The 22,362-nt window shown below is 50.6% G+C and overlaps 2 protein-coding genes across 10 annotated transcripts in view; both read right to left on the minus strand.

The window, feature by feature from the left end:
- The window catches only part of LOC125154806 (uncharacterized), a 520,558-nt gene that overhangs the window by 439,348 nt on the left and 58,848 nt on the right, over window positions 1–22,362 (minus strand). The window lies entirely within an intron of this gene.
- LOC125154813 (arp2/3 complex-activating protein rickA-like) overlaps window positions 1–22,362 on the minus strand; it is a 109,690-nt gene that overhangs the window by 78,348 nt on the left and 8,980 nt on the right. For all 9 annotated transcript variants that reach the window (XM_047839490.1, XM_047839487.1, XM_047839485.1 and 6 more), the window contains exon 2: window positions 20,893–21,030. In XM_047839490.1, the coding sequence (XP_047695446.1) occupies window positions 20,976–21,030 (55 nt within the window). In that variant the 3' untranslated portion in view covers window positions 20,893–20,975. The remainder of the gene's footprint in view (window positions 1–20,892; window positions 21,031–22,362) is intronic.

Genomic DNA, 22,362 nt, shown 5'->3' on the forward strand with positions numbered 1-22,362 from the left:
GGAGATCAAGCAGCTCAAGGAGAAGCGAGATGTTTTACCAAACTTACTTCAGGAAACACAGCTCCTGTTTTCCCAAAGCAGAAAACGCGATGAATTGCTTCCCCTGAACGAGAATTTCACCGGCGACGTGGGTGAAAAGGAACTATTGAGGCAGGCAGTAACAAATCTGAAGGAGGCTGAGTACTGGCTTTAGGAAAAGTACCACCATGTCTTAAAACTATCCTTGGATCCACACCCAGAAACACAGACGGGATTTCCCAAGCCACGGCCACTGCTGTGTCTCTGATTAACCCACCTGGACCGGAAACGGATGGGGGTGGGCATCATCTTCTAAATGCTGTGACTGACACTTTACCCACGTACGACACCATTAATACTGTCACCTGGGAAGAGGACTGACCTGGCCAAAGACCTTTCAAAGCAATACAGGATTCTTAAGCCAGAGAGGAGACAGTATTTGAAAGAAACCGAGTCACTATGCGTGTGTACCTTTTCACTAAATGGCCTTTTGCGAAATGTAATAGATTTATAGTTTTGGTTTAAGTTAAATAAAAATATTCTTAATATTTGAAGAGACTGTCTTTTAAGGACTGCAGAGGTATTCACCAAACTGAAAACAGTGGCTACTTGTGGGGCACCTGGGTGGCTCAGTCGGTTGAGCGTCCGAAAAAGAGCTCAGGTCTATAGGCAGGAGGGAGCAGGAAGAAGGAAGTAAAAAAAAGGTGGGTTGGTTATTGCAAGGTTCCTTTCCTTTAGGGGATGTAAGGGGCTTATCATGCAGATGACCTGACTCATGATGATCAGGCCAGTCAACGGTTTAAGGTTCCCTATCTGGGAGAGCCAAAACTGTAATTACGTGAAGCCTCAGTTTGGTGGAGTGGGACTTAGCATAAGCGACTCCAGTTTGGGTATGCTGTCTTGTCTTTAACACTCTCAAGGTGGAAAGAACCAGCACTGGAAAGGCTCGCCCAGTTGCCACTAGAGAAGGAGGGGCATCTGCTTCAGGGCTCTGCACTAAAGCACCCCTAAAGCACCAGGGGTCAAGTGGGGCCTTAAGTACAGTCTACGCTTTCCTCACCAAAGCACATTCCCTGGTTCAGGGCTGAATGTGCCAGGGGAAAGAGACACATTCTCCTCCAAGAAGGAGCCCTCCCATTGCCAAGCTTGTGTGGCCAAGGGGTTGTGTCTACCCAGAGGGGGCACATCTTGCAAATCCACTCAAAGGCATTATAGAAGCTAGCAGCAAGCCTGAGCTGTACCACCCCTGCACTGCTGTGGCCCTGAAAGGGCGGGCCTACGCCAGGCGACTCCATCTTGTTCTGTGTCCTTCACCTTGACCACACCTCCTCCCCTCGACTCCATCTTGTTCTGTGTCCTTCACCTTGACCACACCTCCTCCCCTTGAGTAAACCCTCCCTCACCTGCCGGACCCTTCCCCAGGACCCCTCCCCAGCCAATCGGCTGAGGCCATAGCCATTACCTCACCAACTGCCCCCAGGTCCCAATAAAACCTTTGTCCTTTTGAAACTCGCTCTCTGGGGAGCCTGGGTGGCTCAGTCGGTTAAGCGTCCGACTTCAGCCAGGTCACGATCTCGCGGTCCGGGAGTTCGAGCCCCGCGTCGGGCTCTGGGCTGACGGCTCAGAGCCTGGAGCCTGTTTCCGATTCTGTGTCTCCCTCTCTCTCTGCCCCTCCCCCATTCATGCTCTGTCTCTCTCTGTCCCAAAAATAAATAAACGTTGAAAAAAAAATTTAAAAAACAAACAAACAAAAAAAAAGAAACTCGCTCTCTTTCCCTGGTATCTCACCGCTGCGTCGGTGCAGGTAGGGGATTGAGCTCGAGCTAGCTCGAATAAAGGCTCTTTGCTTTTGCATCGGACTCGGCTCCCTAGTGGTCTTTGGGGATCACGAATTCTGGGCATAACATTTGGGGGCTCGGCCCGGGATCCCCAAGACCCCCAAGGGACCCCCGACCCGGAGAGCCTGACTGGCCACGGTTAGTGTCTGTTTGTTCTGTCTTTTCTGTGTGAGCTCATTTCTGGAATTCTGGTAGTGCCCGACGCGGTCTAAGTGGACGCACCGGAGGACCACGGGCCGGGAGTTTCGGAAGACGTTCCGATTCTCCCTTCTGGAGGGACGTGGAATCCCCTCATCTGTTTCGGAGGGACGTGGAATCCCCTCAAAGGTCTGAGACGAGGCGGGTCGCTCCCGCTGGTCGGCGTGAGGCCGTCGTCTTTGGAGGGACGTGGAATCCCCTCATCGGTTTTGGAGGGACATGGAATCCCCTCAAAAGCTAGCTTTCCGTTTTGCTTCCATGGAGTTGGAAGACTTTGTAGGGGCCCTCTGTTTGTCTGTTTTTGGGTTTCTCTGTTTTGCTCTGTGGACTTACTGGACGGACGTTATGGGACAGACTCAGACTACTCCTCTAAGTATTATGATTGATCACTTTAAGGATGTGAGGGGAAGAGCTAACAACCTCAGTGTGGAAGTCCGAAAGGGTCGGTTGCAGTTTTTTTGTTCAAGCGAGTGGCCAACTTTCAATGTCGGATGGCCACCAGAGGGGACCTTCGACCTCCCTACCATCCACTGAGTCAGGAATATCATCTCTCAGCCTAAGACGGGCCATCTTGATCAGCTCCCTTACATTATCACTTGGCAGGACCTTGTAGAAGCCCCACCCTCTTGGCTTAAGCCCTTCCTAACCCTGATCCCTCCGGAGCCAAAACCCATTCTTGCTTTGCAGGAGACAGAGAAGAGGAAACGTCTTACCCAGCCTTCAGCACCCCTCTACCCTGTCCTACAGGGGGGTACTGAAGAAGAATTAATTTTTCCTCCCCCATATAACCCCTCTAGGATGCCGGAAGAACACCATCCTCCCCCTCCGGGGCAGGCAGACGCTGTTCCGAGAGCGGGAGGCGGAAACACTCCAGGGGGAAGCCCGCCCTTTACCAGACAAAGGGCTCAGAGGGAGCAATCCCCCTCCGCCGCTGACTCTACTATTCTGCCCCTGCGAGCCACCGGACCCCCAGACGCGGAGGGGAATCAGCCCCATCACTATTGGCCTTTCGCCACTAGTGACCTCTACAATTGGAAAGCTCAGAATCCTAAGTTTTCCGAGAAACCGGCAGGGCTTATTGATTTATTAGACTCTGTTCTTTTTACCCATCAGCCCACGTGGGATGATTGCCAGCAGCTTTTGCAGGTCCTGTTCACGACTGAAGAAAGAGAAAGAATCCTCAATGGGGCCCGAAAACTAGTTCCGGGCGCAGACGGGAATCCCAACCAGGCTCAGATAGATGCCTCCTTCCCCTTAACTCGGCCCCAGTGGGATTTCAACACGGCAGAAGGTAAGGAGAGGCTCCGGGTCTACCGCCAGACTCTAATGGGGGGTCTCCGAATGGCTGCTAGAAAGCCAACCAATTTGGCCAAGGTAGGAAATGTACAACAGGGAAAAGATGAATCTCCGGCTGCCTTTTTAGAAAGGATCATGGAGGCATTCCGTACCTATACCCCCATGGATCCAGAGGCTCCGGAAAGCAAGGCAGCTGTTATCATGGCCTTTGTAAACCAATCGGCCGCAGACATTAGGAGAAAATTACAGAAAATAGATAGACTAGGAGAAAAAAGTCTGCAGGACTTACTGGTGGTAGCCGAAAAGGTATATAATAACCGGGAGCCTCCTGAGGACAAGCAGGCTCGCGCCATGGCGGCTGCCAGCAGTAAGCAGACTCGAGACCTGGCCAGAATACTGCTAGCTACCACTGCTGACTTCCCCGAGGAACGAGACCGCCGTCTCCGGCAGCTGGCAGACGACGCAAGAAAAGGTAAAGGAACCACCAAGAGGGGGAAGCAGAGGCTGCAGAAGGATCAGTGCGCATACTGCAAGGAGATAGGGCATTGGGCCTGAGATTGTCCGAAAAGGGCCGGCGGGAAGGGAAGCAAGGCTGATCGAGTAAAAGTCCTAGAGCTGGATGAACTAAGTGATTAGGGGAGTCAGGGTTCGGACCCTCTCCCCGAACCCAGGGTAACTCTTAAAGTGGAGGGGACCCCTATTGACTTCCTTGTCGACACCGGAGCACAACATTTGGTCCTCCTCACCCCGCAAGGAAAACTAGCTAGCAAGAAGTCCTGGGTACAAGGGGCAACTGGTATGAGCCAGTATTCATGGACTACCCGAAGAACAGTCGATTTGGGAACGGGCCGGGTATCCCACTCCTTTATGGTAATACCAGAATGCCCCTACCCGCTGTTAGGACGGGACTTACTGACCAAGATTGGAGCTCAGATAACTTTCAGACAAGGGGGGCCTCAGGTCACCGATGGCAAGGGCCACCCCATCCAGGTCCTGACCATGAAACTGGAGGATGAATACCTCCTCCACCAGGAGGCGCTCCCGAGAGAGGATAATATAGACAGATGGCTACAAGAATTCCCCTCGGTTTGGGCAGAGACAGGGGGGATGGGACTAGCCGCTCACAGGACCCCAGTCCTGGTAGAGCTCAAGCCAGGAGAGAGTCCGGTAAGGATCAAACAATACCCCATGTCTCAGGAGGCCCGGAAGGGGATCCAGCCACACATCCGGAGACTACGAAGCCTAGGGGTACTAGTTCCTTGCCAGTCTGCCTGGAACACCCCCTTACTGCCGGTCAAAAAGCCTCACACAAATGACTACCGACCGGTACAAGACCTCCGGGAAGTAAATAAGAGGGTCGCGGACATACACCCAACTGTTCCCAACCCATATACTCTCTTGAGCTCCTTAGTGCCCTCCAGGGTCTGGTATACTGTACTAGATTTAAAGGACGCCTTCTTCAGTCTGCCGCTGGCACCCCAGAGCCAACCCTTGTTCGCCTTCGAGTGGCATGATCCGGAGGAGGGCTACAGTGGACAACTCACCTGGACACGGCTACCTCAGGGATTCAAAAATTCACCCACCATCTTCGACGAGGCACTACACGAGGACCTGGGTGAGTACAGAAGGGAGCACCCTGGCCTCACCCTTCTACAGTATGTAGATGACATCCTGATTGCTGCCGACACTGCCAAAGACTGTGAGCGAGGGACCCAGGACCTGCTGGCTACCCTGGGGGCCTTAGGATACCGCGCATCCACGAAGAAGGCTCAGATACGCAGGGAGAGGGTAAGTTACCTGGGATATATCCTGGAGGGCGGACAGCGGCGGTTATCAGAAGCCAGAAAAGAAACTGTCCTAAAGATCCCTACTCCCACCTCCCGAAGAGAAGTGAGGGAATTCCTAGGATCAGCCGGCTACTGCCGCCTCTGGGTTCCAGGTTTTGCTGAGATCGCCAGGCCCCTATATGAAGCTACCAAAGAGGGGAAAACATTTAAATGGGCTGAAAAAGAAGAAACTGCCTTTAATCAGTTAAAAAGGGCCCTCCTAAGTGCCCCAGCCCTGGGCCTACCGGACATTACGAAGCCCTTCCACCTCTTTGTAGACGAGCATAAGGGAATAGCAAAAGGAGTTCTAACTCAAGCCTTAGGCCCCTGGAACCGTCCAGTGGCTTACCTGTCTAAGAAACTAGACCCAGTGGCTGCCGGCTGGCCGCCATGCCTAAGAATTATTGCAGCGACAGCACTCCTAGTCAAGGATGCAGACAAACTGACCCTAGGACAGGAGATCTGGATCACGACCCCACACGCCATTGAAGGGGTCCTGAAACAGCCTCCAGATAGATGGATGAGCAATACACGTATGCCTCATTACCAGAGCCTCCTACTCAACCCTCCACGAGTGCGGTTCCACCCCAGTGCAGCCCTCAATCCTGCAACCCTGCTGCCCAACCCTGACCCAGGTGCTCCATTACATGACTGTGCGGGAATCCTGGAACAAGTACATGGATTCCGGACGGACCTGACCGACCGGCCCCTCCCCGATGCCGAGGCTACTTGGTTCACTGATGGCAGCAGCTTTGTGCGAGGCGGACACAGGTATGCGGGTGCAGCGGTGGTCACCGAAACCGACACCGTATGGGCGGAGGCTCTACCCTCCGGAACGTCAGCCCAGCGAGCAGAGCTCATAGCCCTCACCAAGGCGCTGATGCTGGGAGCTGGAAAACGGCTCAACATCTACACAGACAGCCGTTATGCATTTGCCACAGCTCATATTCATGGGGCAATTTATCAGGAGAGGGGGTTACTGACGGCAGAAGGACGGACTATAAAAAATAAGCAGGAGATACTTGACCTGCTTACGGCCTTATGGCTTCCTGCCAAGCTAGCCATTATCCACTGCCAAGGGCACCAAAAAGCTGATAACCCAGTAGCTAGAGGTAATCGAAAGGCTGACCAGGCAGCCAAGGCAGTAGCCCTTACTCCAGTCCCCACCATGACCATACAACTACCAGACCCGGGAGACCCAGTTTTACCAGACCAGCCCAAGTACTCCCAGGAGGAATGACAGCGGATCAAGAAACTCCCCATGGCCCAGGAGATAAAGGGATGGTGGTATACACCTAACAAGGAGCTCGTGTTGCCAGACCGGCTCGGAGTCTCAATATTAGAGCACATGCATCGGTCTACTCACATGGGGGCCCAAAAATTAAAAGACTTAATCCGACAGGCCGGAATTAAGATTCACCAACGGGACACCAAAATAGGGCAAGTTGTATCTGCCTGCAAGACCTGCCAACTCACCAACGCGAGGGCCACATCAAATAAAAAAGGAACCAGGCTCAGAGGCACCAGACCGGGAGCCCAATGGGAAGTCGACTTCACTGAAGTCAAACCAGGAAAGTATGGTTTTAAATATCTTTTAGTATTTACAGACACCTTCTCTGGCTGGGTGGAGGCATACCCAACCAAGCATGAAACGGCTCAGACGGTGGCTAAGAAGCTACTAGAAGACATCTTACCCAGGTATGGTTTTCCTGCCCTGGTAGGATCAGACAATGGACCAGCTTTTATCTCGCAGGTAACACAGGCAGTAGCCAAGGCGGTGGGGGCAAACTGGAAATTACATTGTGCTTATAGGCCCCAGAGCTCAGGACAGGTAGAAAGAATGAATAGAACCCTAAAAGAGACCCTTACCAAATTAACCATGGAGACTGGCGGGAACTGGGTGACTCTCCTACCGTACGCCCTTTACCGGGTTAGAAACTCTCCTTACACTCTGGGTTTTACTCCCTACGAGATCATGTTTGGCAGGCTACCCCCTGTTATTCCCAGCCTTCGAGCTGAACTTATTGCTGAGTTTAAAGATCAAGAACTTTTTCTTTCCTTGAGCGGGCTCCAGAGGGTGCACGAGGACATTTGGCCGCGCCTCCGTGCCATCTACGAGGCTGGCCCGATCCCGACACCTCATCAGTACAGGCCGGGAGACTGGGTCTACGTCAAGAGGCACCACCGAGAGACTCTCGAGCCGCGCTGGAAGGGACACTACATCGTGGTGTTGACAACCCCCACCGCTCTCAAGGTAGACGGCATCGCGACCTGGGTCCATCACACTCACGCCCAGCCAGCGGACCCCTCCTCGATCCGGAAGGACTTCGTCACACGATGGGCCATCAGTCGGGACCAACACAACCTGCTCAAGCTCAAGCTACAGCGCATTCGACCCACCTAATATTGGTAACTCTGTTATCTCTGCTTGTCATTGCTCATACGCCCCCCCAAAACATCACCTGGCAGATCACAGACACCAGCTCGGGGACAATACTTAATCAGACCTCCCAGAGCCACCCCAGGGACACTTCCTTCCCAGAACTTTGCGTAAACCTCCAGACTCTGTTCTCCTTGTCACCATAAATGCAGCCGGTCCCATGATTGGGTCCGTAACCTACATGGCAAGGGGGGAATGAAAGGGCGGGCCTACGCCAGCCGACACCATCTTGTTCTGTGTCCTTCACCTTGACCACACCTCCTCCCCTGGACTCCATCTTCTTCTGTGTCCTTCACCTTGACCACACCTCCTCCCCTTGAGTAAACCCTCCCTCACCTGCCGGACCCTTCCCCAGGACCCCTCACCAGCCAATCGGCTGAGGCCATAGCCATTACCTCACCAACTGCCCCCAGGTCCCAATAAAACCTTTGTCCTTTTGAAACTCGCTCTCTTTCCCTGGTATCTCACCGCTGCGTCGGTGCAGGTAGGGGATTGAGCTCGAGCTAGCTCGAATAAAGGCTCTTTGCTTTTGCATCGGACTCGGCTCCCTAGTGGTCTTTGGGGATCACGAATTCTGGGCATAACAGCCCCACCGATCTCTACTACCCCTCAGAACATGGAGGACAGGTTCCTATGGATCCCATCCCCGAATCAGGCTTACCCTGACAGGTCACCTGAAGAGCAACCTTTTGTTCATTATGAATCACAAATCATTTCTGAAATAGGAAGCTGCCTAAAGGCTGGCATGAGCTCCCCGTGAACTGCTGTGGATGTTCAGGGACATCTTTGGGCAGAATACCAAGCCTCGCAGCAGTCGGCCCCTGTTCAATTAAGAGAACAGAGGACTGATAAATGTTCGGTTTACTTGCATCCCCTCAAATATCCAACACGAGGGAGAGAAGAATCTCATACATTCTGAAGTAACTTAAACTCATTAACATTGAAAAAAAGAAAGAAGGGAAGAAAGCATTCTGCAGCAATGAGCTGACACAGAGAACAGGGATTTGGTGACGTCACACAACAAGCCAAAGATGTGGCTCAGAAATGACAGGAACCCACTCGGGATACTTAAAAGTATGACCGCTCAGCTAGCTAGCTAACCAACTAACCAGACAGGCAAACCAGGACCAGGAGATCAGTCTCAAACACCCTGTGAAGTGAGGATGGACGGTTGAGTTCTGTTCTCAATGTGAAACCCGAATGAATTATCCTGGAGGAGGGAGAACTGCTATCAATTAAACAAACAATATGCTGATAAAAGAGCTGTGTGATGATAACCATTAAGCACATTTATTCAGATGCTGTACACACATTTCATGCCCTCTGTTCAAGACATAGGCTCCTCATCTGTCACAGTCACACACACATGATGTACGTACTTGCTCTGATGCCAGCAGATACAAAGCCCCTCTCCCTCGGCACGCACACCACTCACCCGAGACCACCCAGGGAAAGGGCCTCCACACGCCGACCGCACGTGCACCTTCATCCATTCCCCCGCCTCAGAGCCACACGTACCAGTCGCCAGCCTCTTCATGCCTAGCAAGATGATGGAACGTTCTGCAAAGCTGGTGGGGTCACTCTACTCCTCAGGAAGGTGCCACCTCCTGTGGCCTTGTGTGGCCCCTGGCTTGGGTCATGGCACTGCAAGCACTGCTCTGCTCCCCCTTAGGGTGTAAGGACCCTGTTGACCTGAGGCTCCAGGTTGGCCATCCACAAGTCAGTACCTGGGATCTATCCTAGGCTGTGAGGACCCGGGGAAGACACAGGAAGACACCCACTTCTGTCCTCTGGGAAGTCCTGCTGCTCTGTTCTCTGTGAAACAGAGAGTTATAAATGCAGAAGGAACCAGCCAGACTGGGGATATAAACAAGGGCAGCAGGCTGGGTGGCCCCCCGTGAATGAAGCCCTAGGCCCCATTTCAAGAAGACAGATGCTGCCCAAGCCCTAGATTAGAAGAGAAGCTAGAAATAGGATTTTCAAAGGAACGCTCCTCATTAAAAAAAAATGCTATCAGGACACATGGGTGGCCGTCAGCTGAGCGTCTGACTTCGGCTCAGCTCATGATCTCAATGGGGATGGGTTTGAGCCCCACATCAGGCTCTGTGCTGACAGCCCAGAGCCTGAAGCCTGCTTTGGATTCTGTGTCTCCTTCTCTCTCTCTGCCTATCCTCTACTCACGATCTGTCTAAGAAAGAAAGAAAGGAAGGAAGGAAGGAAGGAAGGAAGGAAGGAATAAAGAAAGATGTTGAAATGAAAAAAAAAAATAAATTTTAGAAATGCTATCAAATTCTTTAAATCTCCCCTTTTCCAAGATAAAACAAATCTATTTGCAACTTGGTCTGTTGTCCCAAATATCTGGTGAATCATAGCTTTTGCTGTACTTGAGGATGCTGTTTTGGTTAATCTTCATCATTAACAGCTCTTCTGGTCATTGCACGTGGGCGAAAACTTCATGGTCACGATGTTTCTGATGGGGCTTTCCACACATGACGACTGTCTTGGACCTCAGCACAGAAATAAGTTTCATGCTAACCTGTGCTCCTTCCAGAGTTGTCTTTTTCTCTACCCCCAGTGTACCCACCTGTACCCTGGACTCACCGCACTGACCTCTGCACTGACCTCATGGTAACACAGATGTTGAGGAACGATGGGGCCTTTTACACTTTACAGGATCTGTTGATTGTCATCCACCCAAAGAACCTTCTCAAACATTTGTAATACAGAAGGTCCAAAGAAGAGCTTGACGGGTTCGGGGAATTTCTAAGGAAGGTGGCCTTCTTAAGTTCCCAAAAGCCTTCTAGGGTGGCATTTGCTTTTTCTGTTCACAATACAGTTCTCAGTTTATTGGGCTGAAATACTGCCCAGACTCTGACGTCGGACCCATTTCTGAGGTGGACTTAACCGAAGTAAAGGCTGGCATGGAAGGTGTAATTTCAAAGCATTCATTTACAATGAGAAATACAATTGTTCATTCAAGCCCAATGGCCAGCACCATCTTTACTGTAGAGAAAGCCACATGGGAAGCCAAACTATAACTAAAAGTTTGCCGATGGGGGGAAAAAATGAATTTGATTCACCTCAAACGGAGTAGCCACGCTGAGTCTGGCCAGAAGCCAGGGTCTCTGGCTTCTCATTCATCTGCTAAATGTCACCATGCGTTCTCAAGAGAAAGAATACTCTAGGCAAAATCACACTTTGTACCGAAAGGCTTTTGTCCCAAATCTAAACCGTGTGGCCCATTTTAGAGGCAGGCCAAGGTCCTACTCCAGGGTAAGCAATTCTTCCTCCCTGGCCTCTTCTCTCACATTTACTGCTTGATTTCGGGGCTCGTGGAACACCCAGAGACACAGCGCTCAAGTTCCCCTTCAGAAGAAGCAAACTGCCGTGGCAAGAATATGAATCACTGACAGCCTCCATCTGGCAGCTCCTCCCAGGTACTTAGATTTGAACCAAGGTAACGCTTTGTGTGGGTTGGTCCTTGGCCAAGACTGAGAAGTATGGCAGTACTAGGGGCTGGTCATTTCTGCCCAGTGCAGGACTCCTCTAATGGGCAACCTGGGCTCTGGAGCACCCTCTACTCTGGAAGTCCCCTGGGATTCTGGACATTCTGGACAAGAGACGGGAACTCCTTGAGAGGAACAAGACATCGAGAGGACCCAAGGAAGAGGTGACCTGGGCTTGCCTCTCTATAGCCCCAGAAGGATGTGCCGGCGCCTTGGCTGCAAAGACTCAGACCTCAGTGATGAATAGTATCTTTATTCCAAAGTCCTCTGCTGGGATTGTGGTGTCCTGAGCAGGTATTTTTCCAGTTTCAGTAGCCAGGGTCTCTGGCTTCTCATTCATCTGCTAAATGTCACCATGCGTTCTCAAGAGAAAGAATACTCTAGGCAAAATCACACTTTGTACCGAAAGGCTTTTGTCCCAAATCTAAACCGTGTGGCCCATTTTAGAGGCAGGCCAAGGTCCTACTCCAGGGTAAGCAATTCTTCCTCCCTGGCCTCTTCTCTCACATTTACTGCTTGATTTCGGGGCTCGTGGAACACCCAGAGACACAGCGCTCAAGTTCCCCTTCAGAAGAAGCAAACTGCCGTGGCAAGAATATGAATCACTGACAGCCTCCATCTGGCAGCTCCTCCCAGGTACTTAGATTTGAACCAAGGTAACGCTTTGTGTGGGTTGGTCCTTGGCCAAGACTGAGAAGTATGGCAGTACTAGGGGCTGGTCATTTCTGCCCAGTGCAGGACTCCTCTAATGGGCAACCTGGGCTCTGGAGCACCCTCTACTCTGGAAGTCCCCTGGGATTCTGGACATTCTGGACAAGAGACGGGAACTCCTTGAGAGGAACAAGACATCGAGAGGACCCAAGGAAGAGGTGACCTGGGCTTGCCTCTCTATAGCCCCAGAAGGATGTGCCGGCGCCTTGGCTGCAAAGACTCAGACCTCAGTGATGAATAGTATCTTTATTCCAAAGTCCTCTGCTGGGATTGTGGTGTCCTGAGCAGGTATTTTTCCAGTTTCAGTGAAGCAATTCCTTCAAGAAACAGTCTAATGGTATTTCCAAATCCTCCAAGCTGGGTAACCAGGGGGATTTTATGAGACATATTTATTCTACAATCCAGCATCTCACAAGACATCCAGAAGCTTCTTGTAAGCTGCCTCTCCTGCCTGCCTCCCAGGCAGAATTCTCACGTTGCTTCTCAGACATGAAAAATAAAATGAAAAAGCTCCTGTTGTGCAGGATGAAACCGTCTGAGCTGAAAGGTTCCTGCTTCCACCCCAGCCAGTTGGTAGACATGCCTGTCTTCCACCTCCGTCCTGTCTGTGTAAGTCCCCTTGTGGCTGGGAGCCTTTCTCTGCCGTGGTCAACCCGACTTTAGTCTGCAAGGCCGAGGCCGTGGTTGAAATGTAACACAAAACTACCCTACTTCTATTTTCATTTCTATCAGACCTTTCTAATGATTCCTTCTTGAACTGACGCTTAAATGGCTAAAGACTGATCATAATAGAACATTTAATTGTTGACTTGTCTAACTCTCTCAGCCCTAATGAACTATTGTGTTTTCACTGAGCAGCTTACATGGTGTTTTCTTCCTGTCACTGAAGAGAGCAAGGGGGCTGAGGCAGAATTCAGATGAGCCCATGCTCACTTGGTGTTCTCATCCTAGTCATTTTCCATCCGACAGCGAGGAACAGAGCCCTCTGGAGGGAGAATCACAGAGTTCTGGGGAACAAGCTTTCGGACATGATCACATGCAGGTCCTCAGAGAGGAAGAAGGCGGCTGAACAGGAGTTACCAGAGACCATGTCACCCTGTTGGGATTCCTAGACGGGGTGCAGGCTCTGCGTGTTAAAGGCTGGTGTTGGAGCCACTCCAGTTACCTTTCTTCTCACAACCCCTTCTCACTGCCTATGGTGTCACCTCCGTGCCATCCCCCGGGTGCCCACCACCCTCCCCTGTCACCAGATCATTCCAGAAGCCTCTTGACTGACCCGTGTTTATCCCAGCTTCACTACAGTCTGCTTCCAGCACAGCAGCAAGAGGTCTTTCATGTCCCTCTCCATCTGAGGACCCTCCAGTGGCTCCCAGCTCACTTACAGGAAAGCCAGGGTTCTGACCACAGCCTCCACCCCCACTGTTCCCTCTAACGTCGCCTCTTAGCGCTCACCCTTTGCTTGTTCAGCTCCAGCACTACTGACCTCCTACCTCAGATATTCTTCACACGCTTCCTCTTTAGGGCTTTTCACTTGCCATCCCCTCTACTGGAACAGAACTCTCCTGGAAACCTGCGGGGTTCACTCCCTCATACCTTTACCCAAATGTCATCATTCAATGGGGCCTCTACCCCTTACATACTCCCTAGCCTCCATCTCTGTCTTCTTTTTCTCCATAGACTTTACTACTGACACACACTTTAGTTCACCTACTGATTTTGTTTACTGTTGATCCACCTGACTGGGATCTTAGCTCTAGGAGGGCAAGGATCTTCCTCTGTTGTTTTCACTGCTGAATCGTCAGTGCCTAGAAAAATGTCCAGCACTAATTAGGTGTGCAAAGACATATTTTTTTGAGTGACTAGAGTTCATAAATCAATGTAAACATGCATAAATGAATGAACAGGCATTCATTTCTGGCCACGAATGCCAACGGCCAGAGTCTACTCTAGGCCAGAAGCCTGGACGTATCTGCACTTTGCATCCTAGGATTCTGGGCATAAAGAAATCTTCCAATGGGAGACGGCGATGCTAAAGGCAGAGTGAGATCCAGAGCTCAGAATGAGCCCCAGCCTTCCAGCCAGAAGCGCTGATTTAAGCCTAGGGCAACATGATGGAGGAGGAGGGGATGTGAACCTGAGTTCAAAAAGGCCCTGCTTCACAGCATGAGAAGGGACAAGTGGACTCAAGGAGCTTCCCTGGAGGCATCAGATAAAGACAGTCCGGTGAGTGGAGGAGGCATCACTGTGAACACCCCTTGAGTCTGGGGATGCTCTGGGAGCCTGGGGATGGTTTTGGCTGTTAGAGCCCAGAACAATCCAGGACAATTTTCCAGAAGGAGAAGAGGGGACGTTGGCTACCTAGGACCATGTCCTTTGTATAGGACCGATTCAATAGAATCGTGGGGCCAAGGACAATGACTGAGACACATCCCTCTCCGAAGGCTTCTGGAGAGGGGAGTTCCATTTATCCCCTGTTCGCCAAGTCTGGGGTTTCAAACTTCTTACAAAAAAGTAGTATTTCTCCATGAGACTTCGACATTTGAGAACCTCAGTCAGTTCAACCCAACACTTATGTATTCATCAAATTTTCAAGGTACGCACATTTTACATTCTGACAGTTGTGTCAATCCGCCCACCAGAAAGTGTGTACCGATTTATATTGTCTGTTTCTCACGCCTTACATTGAGTATCTCTTTCTACCTGCTTTGAGGGGAATCCTATTTCCCAGAGACTTGTCTGCTTGATTTATCCTTCCAAAGTTCTGGTCCTTGATTTGATTCATCAATTCCACAGACTTTTTGCTTTGTGATTAATGGAGGCTCGTATCTTTATTAATTTCTTCCACCACTTTTTATTTTGCTGTTCATTTTCTAGCTTAGTTTGAATTCTTCATCCAATTATTCTCAATCTTCCAACGTTTTAAGCGTATTTATGTTAGCAGTATCAGCTTTAGATGAGGAATTTTTACTAAGAATAACTTTAGTCCCATCCCCGTATGTATTTGTATACAGTGGTCTCATCATCTTAAATGTCTAGTCTGTCTTTTCAGTATTGATTTCCATTTTGACAGAGAAGCTATTTTTTATTTTGTTTAACTTCCAGATGGCTATCATTTATCTTCATTTAGGCACAGTCTTGCTATTAATGGGATCAGGAAATCGAGTTTGTAAAATTTTCATTTGGGGATTGGTTGTGGATTTCTTTGCCTGTGTATGTACATTGGATCAGTCAGGATGGGTTAGGTTAAGCTGCAATGAACAACTAAATATTCTCAGTGCCTTAACTACCATGGGTAAGCTGGGTGTTCTTCTCATCATGTCCATTTAAGGACTGGAGAGGATAGAGGCTCCACTTTGACAACTGCTTCCATGATCACAGGGGCAAAGAAAAGAGAACCTGGCTCTTAAAGCCACTTCTGTGTTCATTTCATTGGCCGAAGGAAGTTCAGATGCCAAGGTTCCACACAGCATGGATGTCTTAACCTCCCAAGGGAGGAGGACTGAGTATTTGTGAATAAACATTCTATCATATGCATTCAACAGATACTTATAAAAGACTGTGGAGACACCTCCTGCTATATACCAGAATTTGTCATAGACTTTGGAATCCTAGCAGATATTGTCAGTTGATGTCCTGCCACCCCTTCTCATCCCTGACCCTCCTGTTATCATCCACTTTCCAGCCAGAGGAGGCCATGTGACCCAGATGTAAGTGGAAGTTGGTGAGGTTCCTAGGAAAGCTTTTTTTTTTTTTTTTTTTTGCTTTTTTCTTTTTCTTTTTTAAGCTTTTGTTTTTCTGATGTTGGTGCTGCCTGGTCTTCTTCCTCCTTCTTCCTGTCTTGAGTGCTAATGTTGAGAAAGGCCAAGAGAATGCCAGAAACATTTGCCTTGACATTGTTGAGCATCTAAACCAATGTCAGCAGCTGCCTACTCACAGATTTCTCATATGAAGAAAAAGGTAGCCTCGTGTTTGTATAAACCACTGTGGTTGGGTTTCTTGTTACTTGCATCTGAAAGCATTTCTGAGTCATAATCGAATTCAGCATGTAAACAAGACAATTCCCATCTTCAGTGAGAAATAATCCATTAGCAGTATTGTTATGAAATTATAGAAAATACGTTCATTGGTCTCTGCCCCCAGTTCCTGCACACAACTCCCAAAAGCCTTGTAATTTCCTAACCCATCAGAGCACTAAGAGCTTCTTTTGTTCCAATATTTGAGATTTGATCCCAGTTCCTGACACAGTTCCTAAATTCCCCGGAATTTCCTGGGTGATAGCAGTGCCTTTTGTTCTAATGAGAAAACTCTGGATGGGCTAATGGGTGGCCCCTGGATGGGGGCTGGTTACTAGAGAGACCGTGATTAGAAGCTGGGGATTTTCAGCCCTACCACCTCTCTCTGTGCCTTGCCCCTCCGACCATTCTCCACAGAGGAAAGAGGGATGAAAACGAGTCAATAGTTGTTCATGCCAACGTGATGAAGTCTCCATAAAAATCCAATGGCACAGGGTTTGGAGAACTTCCGTGCTGGTGAACAGGGTTGGTGAACCCTCCCAGAACTTGCCCCATGTATCTCTTCATCTGGACAGTCCTCTGTACGCTCTACCACACATCATCTTTGTCAATGTAAATCAGTGTTTCTCTCAGTCCTGTGAGCTGTTCTAGCAAGTAACCGAATTCAAAACGGGGGTGGTGGTGGTCATGGGAACCTCTGACTAGCAACCAGGTCAACATAAAATGTGGGTAATCTGAGGACCTACCACTTGGAAATGGCATCTGAAGTGGGGGGCAGTCTCGTGGGACCGGGCCCTTAACCTATGGGTTCTGTGCTACTCCTGTTAGGGTCGGAATTGAATTGAATTGTAAGATACCCAGCTGGTATCATGGAGAATTGCTTGGTACCAGGGGGCGGGAGGGGAACACGACACATCTGGTGTTAGAAGTGTTGTGAGTGTGGTCGTTGTGTGAGAGTAAAGGAGAGAGTCACAAGAAGAGTGCGTTTTTCCTCCTCATCTGTGGACAGCTGAAAAGAATGCTAAATATGTATTCTAGATATGTAAAAGAATTTATACGGTCCCAGATGATCAAAGGTGTTCAAATATGTGCTAGGAGACAAAGTAAGATTGTCAAAATGTTGAGAATCGTTGCACAAAGAATCTATTTTTTCCCAACACATAGTTTTCTCAATTGTTATAGGTGCAACGACCACACTAACAATTACTTAGCCAACTCTAATTTTCACTGGTATCAGTGACTCACCACTGTTATTTTTACAACAGCTTTATGGAAACTAGAATTCACATACCATATAATTGACCAATTTAAAATGTACCTAGTTCTTAGTATATCTGCAGAGTTGAGCAACTATCCCCACAATCTATTTCAGGGTGTTGGCATCACTCCAACAAGAAACTCTATATCCTCTCAGGAGAACTCCTTATTTCCTCCCCACCTCCCCCAACCCCGCTTGCCCCTCCTCCATCCCACTTCTGCCCACAGCCCTAGGCACCCACTGATCTCTTTTCTGTTTCCACGGATTGACCTCTTCTGGACATTTCATATACGTGGAATGATACACACATCAGGTGGTCGTTCAAGATGAGCTCCGCCCACTTACATGTTCTCACAGTTCGTCCGTGTTGTAGCACACATCGGCCCTTCGTTTCTTTTACTCCCAGTTATTCCATTGGATGAGTACAGCACATTTCTTCATCCATTCGCTGGACGTTGCAGTTTTTTCCTTTTTTTCTATGATGAATAATGCTGCTACAAACATTCACGTACAAGTTTTTGTTTGAACACCTGTTTTTCATTCTTTGGGGGTATATACCTGTGAGTGAAATTACTGGATGTTTAACTTTTTGAGGAACTTCCAGGCTGTCTTCCTAAGTGGCTGCACCCTTTTACATTTCTACCAACAGCGCATCACATTCCTATTTCTCCTATCCTCTCCAATGCTTGTTATCATCTGCGTTTTTTATTGTAGCCATTCTAGGAAGTGTAAAGTGGTATCCTGTTGAGGGTTGGATTTGCATTTCCCTGATGACTAACAATGTCGACATCTTTTCACATGTTTATTGGCCATGGGTGTATCTTCTTAGACTGAGTTTTTTGCCCACTTTTTCCATTTTTTAAAAAATGTTTTATTTATTTTTGAGAGAGTCAGAGAGAGAGAGAGAGAGACAGAGATAGAGAGAGACACAGAAGCTAAAGCAGGGTCCAGGCTTTGAGCTGTTAGCACAGAGACAGATGTGGGGCTTGAGCCCACAAACCGTGAAATCACGACCTGAGCCAAAGTTGGACGTTTAACTGACTGAGCCACCCAGGCATCCCTTTTGCCCATTCTTTTTTTTTTTTATTTCAAAAAAAAATTTTTTTTCACCGTTTATTTTTGGGACAGAGAGAGACAGAGCATGAACGGGCTAGGGGCAGAGAGAGAGGGAGACACAGAATCGGAAACAGGCTCCAGGCTCTGAGCCATCAGCCCAGAGCCCGACGCGGGGCTCGAACTCACGGACTGCGAGATCGTGACCTGGCTCAAGTCGGACGCTTAACCGACTGTGCCACCCAGGAGCCTCCCCTTTGCCCATTCTTAAATTGAGTTATTTGTTTTTGTGTTTTTGAGTTGTAAGAGTTCTGTATCTATATTAGTACAAGTTTCTTGTCAGAAATATGATTTGCAAAAATTATCCCCCATTCTATGGGTTGTCTTTTCACTTTTCAACTATGTCCTTTAAAGCACAAACGTTTTTTAATGTTTACTTATTTTGAGAGAGAGTGAGAGAGAGAGTGCATGAGTGGGGGCAGGAGCAGAGACAGAGGGAGAGAATCCCAAGCAGGCTCCATGCTGTCAGCATAGAGCCCGACGTGGGGCTTGATCTCACGAACTGTGGGATCATGACCTGAACCGAAATCAAGAAATGCTTAACTGACTGAGCCAGCCAGGCACCCCAAAGCCCAAAATTTTTAAATTTTGATAATGTCAATTACCTGTTTTTTTCCTTCTGCTGTGTTTTTGGTGTCAAGGCCACAGAGATTTACATCTATGCTTTCTTCTAAGAATTTAATAGTGTTAGCACTTAACATTTAGGTCTTTGGTCCATTTTGAGTTCATTTTTACCTATGGTGTGAGGTAGAAGTTCAACTTCATTCTTTTGCATGCAATATCCAGTTGTCCCCACACTGTTGAAAAGACTGTTCTTTCTCCCATTGGGTTGTCTGGATGCCTTTGTTGAAAATCAATTGGCTATAAATATGATGGTACATTTCTAGATTTTCAATTCTATCCCATTAATCAACATGTCTTTCCTTACACTAATACCACACTATCTCGATTACTGTAGCTTTCCAAGAAGTTTTTAAGTCAGGAAGGGTGAGTTCTCCAACTCTGTCCTTCTCTTATAAGATCTGCTTTGGCTATTTTGGGTTCCATAAATTCCCATATGAATTTTAGCATCAGCCTGTCAGTTTCTGCAAAGAAGCCAGCTGTGGTTTTGATCAGGATTTCATTGAATCTGTAGATCAATGGGAGAAGTGCTGCCATCTTAACAACATCGTCTTCCAATCCAGGAGTCTGTTTATTTAAATCTTGTTTCATTTCCTTCAATAATGTTTTATAGTTTTAGTGTACAAGTTTTGAATCTCTTTTTTAGTTAAATGTAATTAGTATTTTATCTTTTGATGCTGTTGCAAATGCAATTGTTTTTTCTTTGGGGGGGGGTTAGGTTTATTAATTTATTTTGAGAGTGAGAGTGCGTGAGTGGGGGGAATGCAGAGAGAGAGAATCCCAAGCAGGCTTAGCATTGTATGTGCAGAGCCCAACGCAGGGCTCCAACTCAAGAACCAGGAGATCATGACCTGAGCTGGTCTATAGCCTGGCCCCCTGAGGCTTGGAGTTGAACAACGAAATTGAACAAAACTAAGCAAAACGTTGGGGGGGGGGGGGGGGTTGGTGAACGAAAGTGTAAAAAGCAAACATAGAAACCTCAAGGGGAAGTAAAAGTGTTTTCAGACACACACAGAAAAGGAGTGTCCCCACGTGCTCTGGCCAAACCAAACGCCCCCTTTTACTCAACTGTTGAAAACAAAGAAGAAGAAAAAGCGATGAAAAAGTCACACTTTCATACCCCTTCTCGGAAGAAACAGTCAACGGGGACAGGACGGCTCACTGCCCTGAAAGACCTTGAAAGATTTACCCCAGATAACACAGCACACCATGATCAACCTCCAGAGGCTCTCAAAACCACTACAAACTCCGGTCTCTTCTGTCATTTCATCATCGATCGTTTCCTGTCAAGCATTGAAGCCATACCAGAAAACCTGGACAAGGATTTGCTCCCCATACCAAAGTGAGAAAAGCTGTTTGGAAAGCCCCCCCCCTTTTTGTTTTTCCATTTGCCCAAGGCCTTTCCACAATTCTTTCCTCCCGGTTCCAAATGTCTACAGGTCAAGAACTTGAGCAGTCCGGTCCACAGGGGCCACGGTTGGGAGACGGCACACCCTCCAAAGTCCCTCCAAGGGAGTCCCGAGTCTCCCTAAGCGGCTCCGATGGGCTCTGATCACCCCTTCCTTATTTACTGCCATCAGGCACTTGGAGGTGGACAGTCGGTGGGCAGCGGCCGGGCGACCCGGAAAGGCTGAGAATGCCGCCCCCCAGAGCACCGCGCCCGCCCGGCCTCGGGCACACCATTTAGCCGAGTTTTCACCCAAGGCAAAGCCCCGGGAGAGGGGGGGAGGCCCGGGGAAAGCTTGGGGCCAGACCCCAGAGGACGACGCTCAGCAGGGCCGGGACAATGGGCGGCGGGGACCCGCGCGGGGGGCGTCCCGGGAGGCCGGCCGCCCCGCCGTTCCCGGGGACTCGGGCGGCGGCCCCGAGCTGGACGCCTGGCCGCGGCGTGGCGCAGGCCTGGTCCCTGCCCCGAAGCGGACACGGCGCGGAGCGGGCAGCCAGCCCAAGCACGGGGCCCTGCGGGGCAGCGGGCCCGCCCTGGCGCGGGCCACGACCCCGACCCCTGGTCCCCGGCCCGCGTGCTCCCGGCCGGCCCGGCACGGCTCACTCACCTGCCCACGGTCTGCTTGGCGAGCTGCTTCTTGCGGTTCAAGGGCAGCGGCAGCGGCGGCCGCGGGGCTCGGGCCTGGAGCGGCTACAACGCTTCCGGGTTGAGGCGGCGGCGGCCGTTACTGCGGCTGCTGCAGGGGCTGAGCGGGTTAGGGTTAGGGTTAGGGTTGAGCGGCGGATGCCGCGGCGACTGCGGCGGCGCCGGCGGCAGTTGCGCTGGCTGCAGCTACTACTGCGGCTGCTTCGGCGGCTGAGCGGCGGCGGCGGCTGTGCTGGCTGCGGCTGCTACTGCGGCTGCTGTGGGGGCGGAGCGGCGGCGGCGGCTGCGACTGCGGCTGCACTGGCTGCGGCTACTACTGCGGCTGCTGCGGCGGCGGGGGCTGTGCCTGTTGCTGCTCCTGCGGCTGCTGCGTCGGCGCCGGCTGCGCCTGCTGCTGTGGCTGCTGCTACGGCAGCAGCGGCTGCGCCTCCTGCGGCTGCTACTGCGGCGGCTGAACGGCAGCCTCGGCGGTGGCGGTCACTGCGGCTACTACTGCGGCTGCTGCGGCGCCTGAGCGGCGGCGGCGGCTGCGGCTGCTACTGCGGCGGCTGCGGCGGCTCAGCGGCGGCGGCGGTTGCGGCTGCTACGGCGGCTGAGTGGCGTCTGTGGCGGTGGCAGCTGCGCCGGGTGCGGCTACTACTGCGGCTGTGGCTGCTAGGGCGGCTGAGCGGCGTCTGTGGCGACGTCGGGGGCTGCTGCTCCCGGGCCGGAGCCCAGCCCTCGCCGTGTCACTTCCAGCGGCGCTGCCCGCCGGGGGCCGCGCGGGGCCGGGCTGGCAGAGGAGCGCCGGGCTCGGGCGCGGCCTGGCCCCGCCGCCTGAGTCCCCTCCGCCCACCCACCTCCTCCCCCCACAGCAACCCGAGCCACTCCGCAGAGCGCGCAGAGCCCCGCGTCCCGGCGCCACCGCGGGTCCCGACTCCCGGGCCCCGGCTAGGCCGTGCACCGGTGGGAGGGGGCGGCGGTTCGTGATCTCGCGGTTCCTGAGTTTTAGCTCCGCGCTGGGATCTGTGGTGAAGGCTCGGAGCCTGGAGCCTACTTCGGATTCTGTGTCCCCCTCTCTCTCTGCCCCACCCCTGCTTGTGCTGTCTTTCAAAAATGAATAAACGTAACAAAAAATTTAGCGACGCCTGGGTGGCTCCGTCGGTTGAGCGTCCAACTTGGGCTCAGGTCATGATCTCGCAGTTTGTGAGTTTGAGCCCCGCGTCGGGCTCTGTGCAGACAGCTGGAAGCCTGGAGCCTGCTTCAGATCCTGTGTCTCCCTCTCTCTCTTGCTCTCTCTGCCCCTTCCCCGCCCATGCTCTGTCTCTGTCTCTTAAAAATAAATGTTAATAAAAATACTTTTTAATTTAAAAAAACAGTGGCTACTTTTTTTTTTGCAATAATTTTTTGATGTTTATTTTTCTTGTTTGAGAGTGAAAATGGGGGAGGGGCA

The sequence above is a fragment of the Prionailurus viverrinus genome, chromosome E3 (assembly GCF_022837055.1).
Source record: "Prionailurus viverrinus isolate Anna chromosome E3, UM_Priviv_1.0, whole genome shotgun sequence".
In the NCBI taxonomy this organism is placed as follows: Eukaryota; Metazoa; Chordata; class Mammalia; order Carnivora; family Felidae; genus Prionailurus; species Prionailurus viverrinus.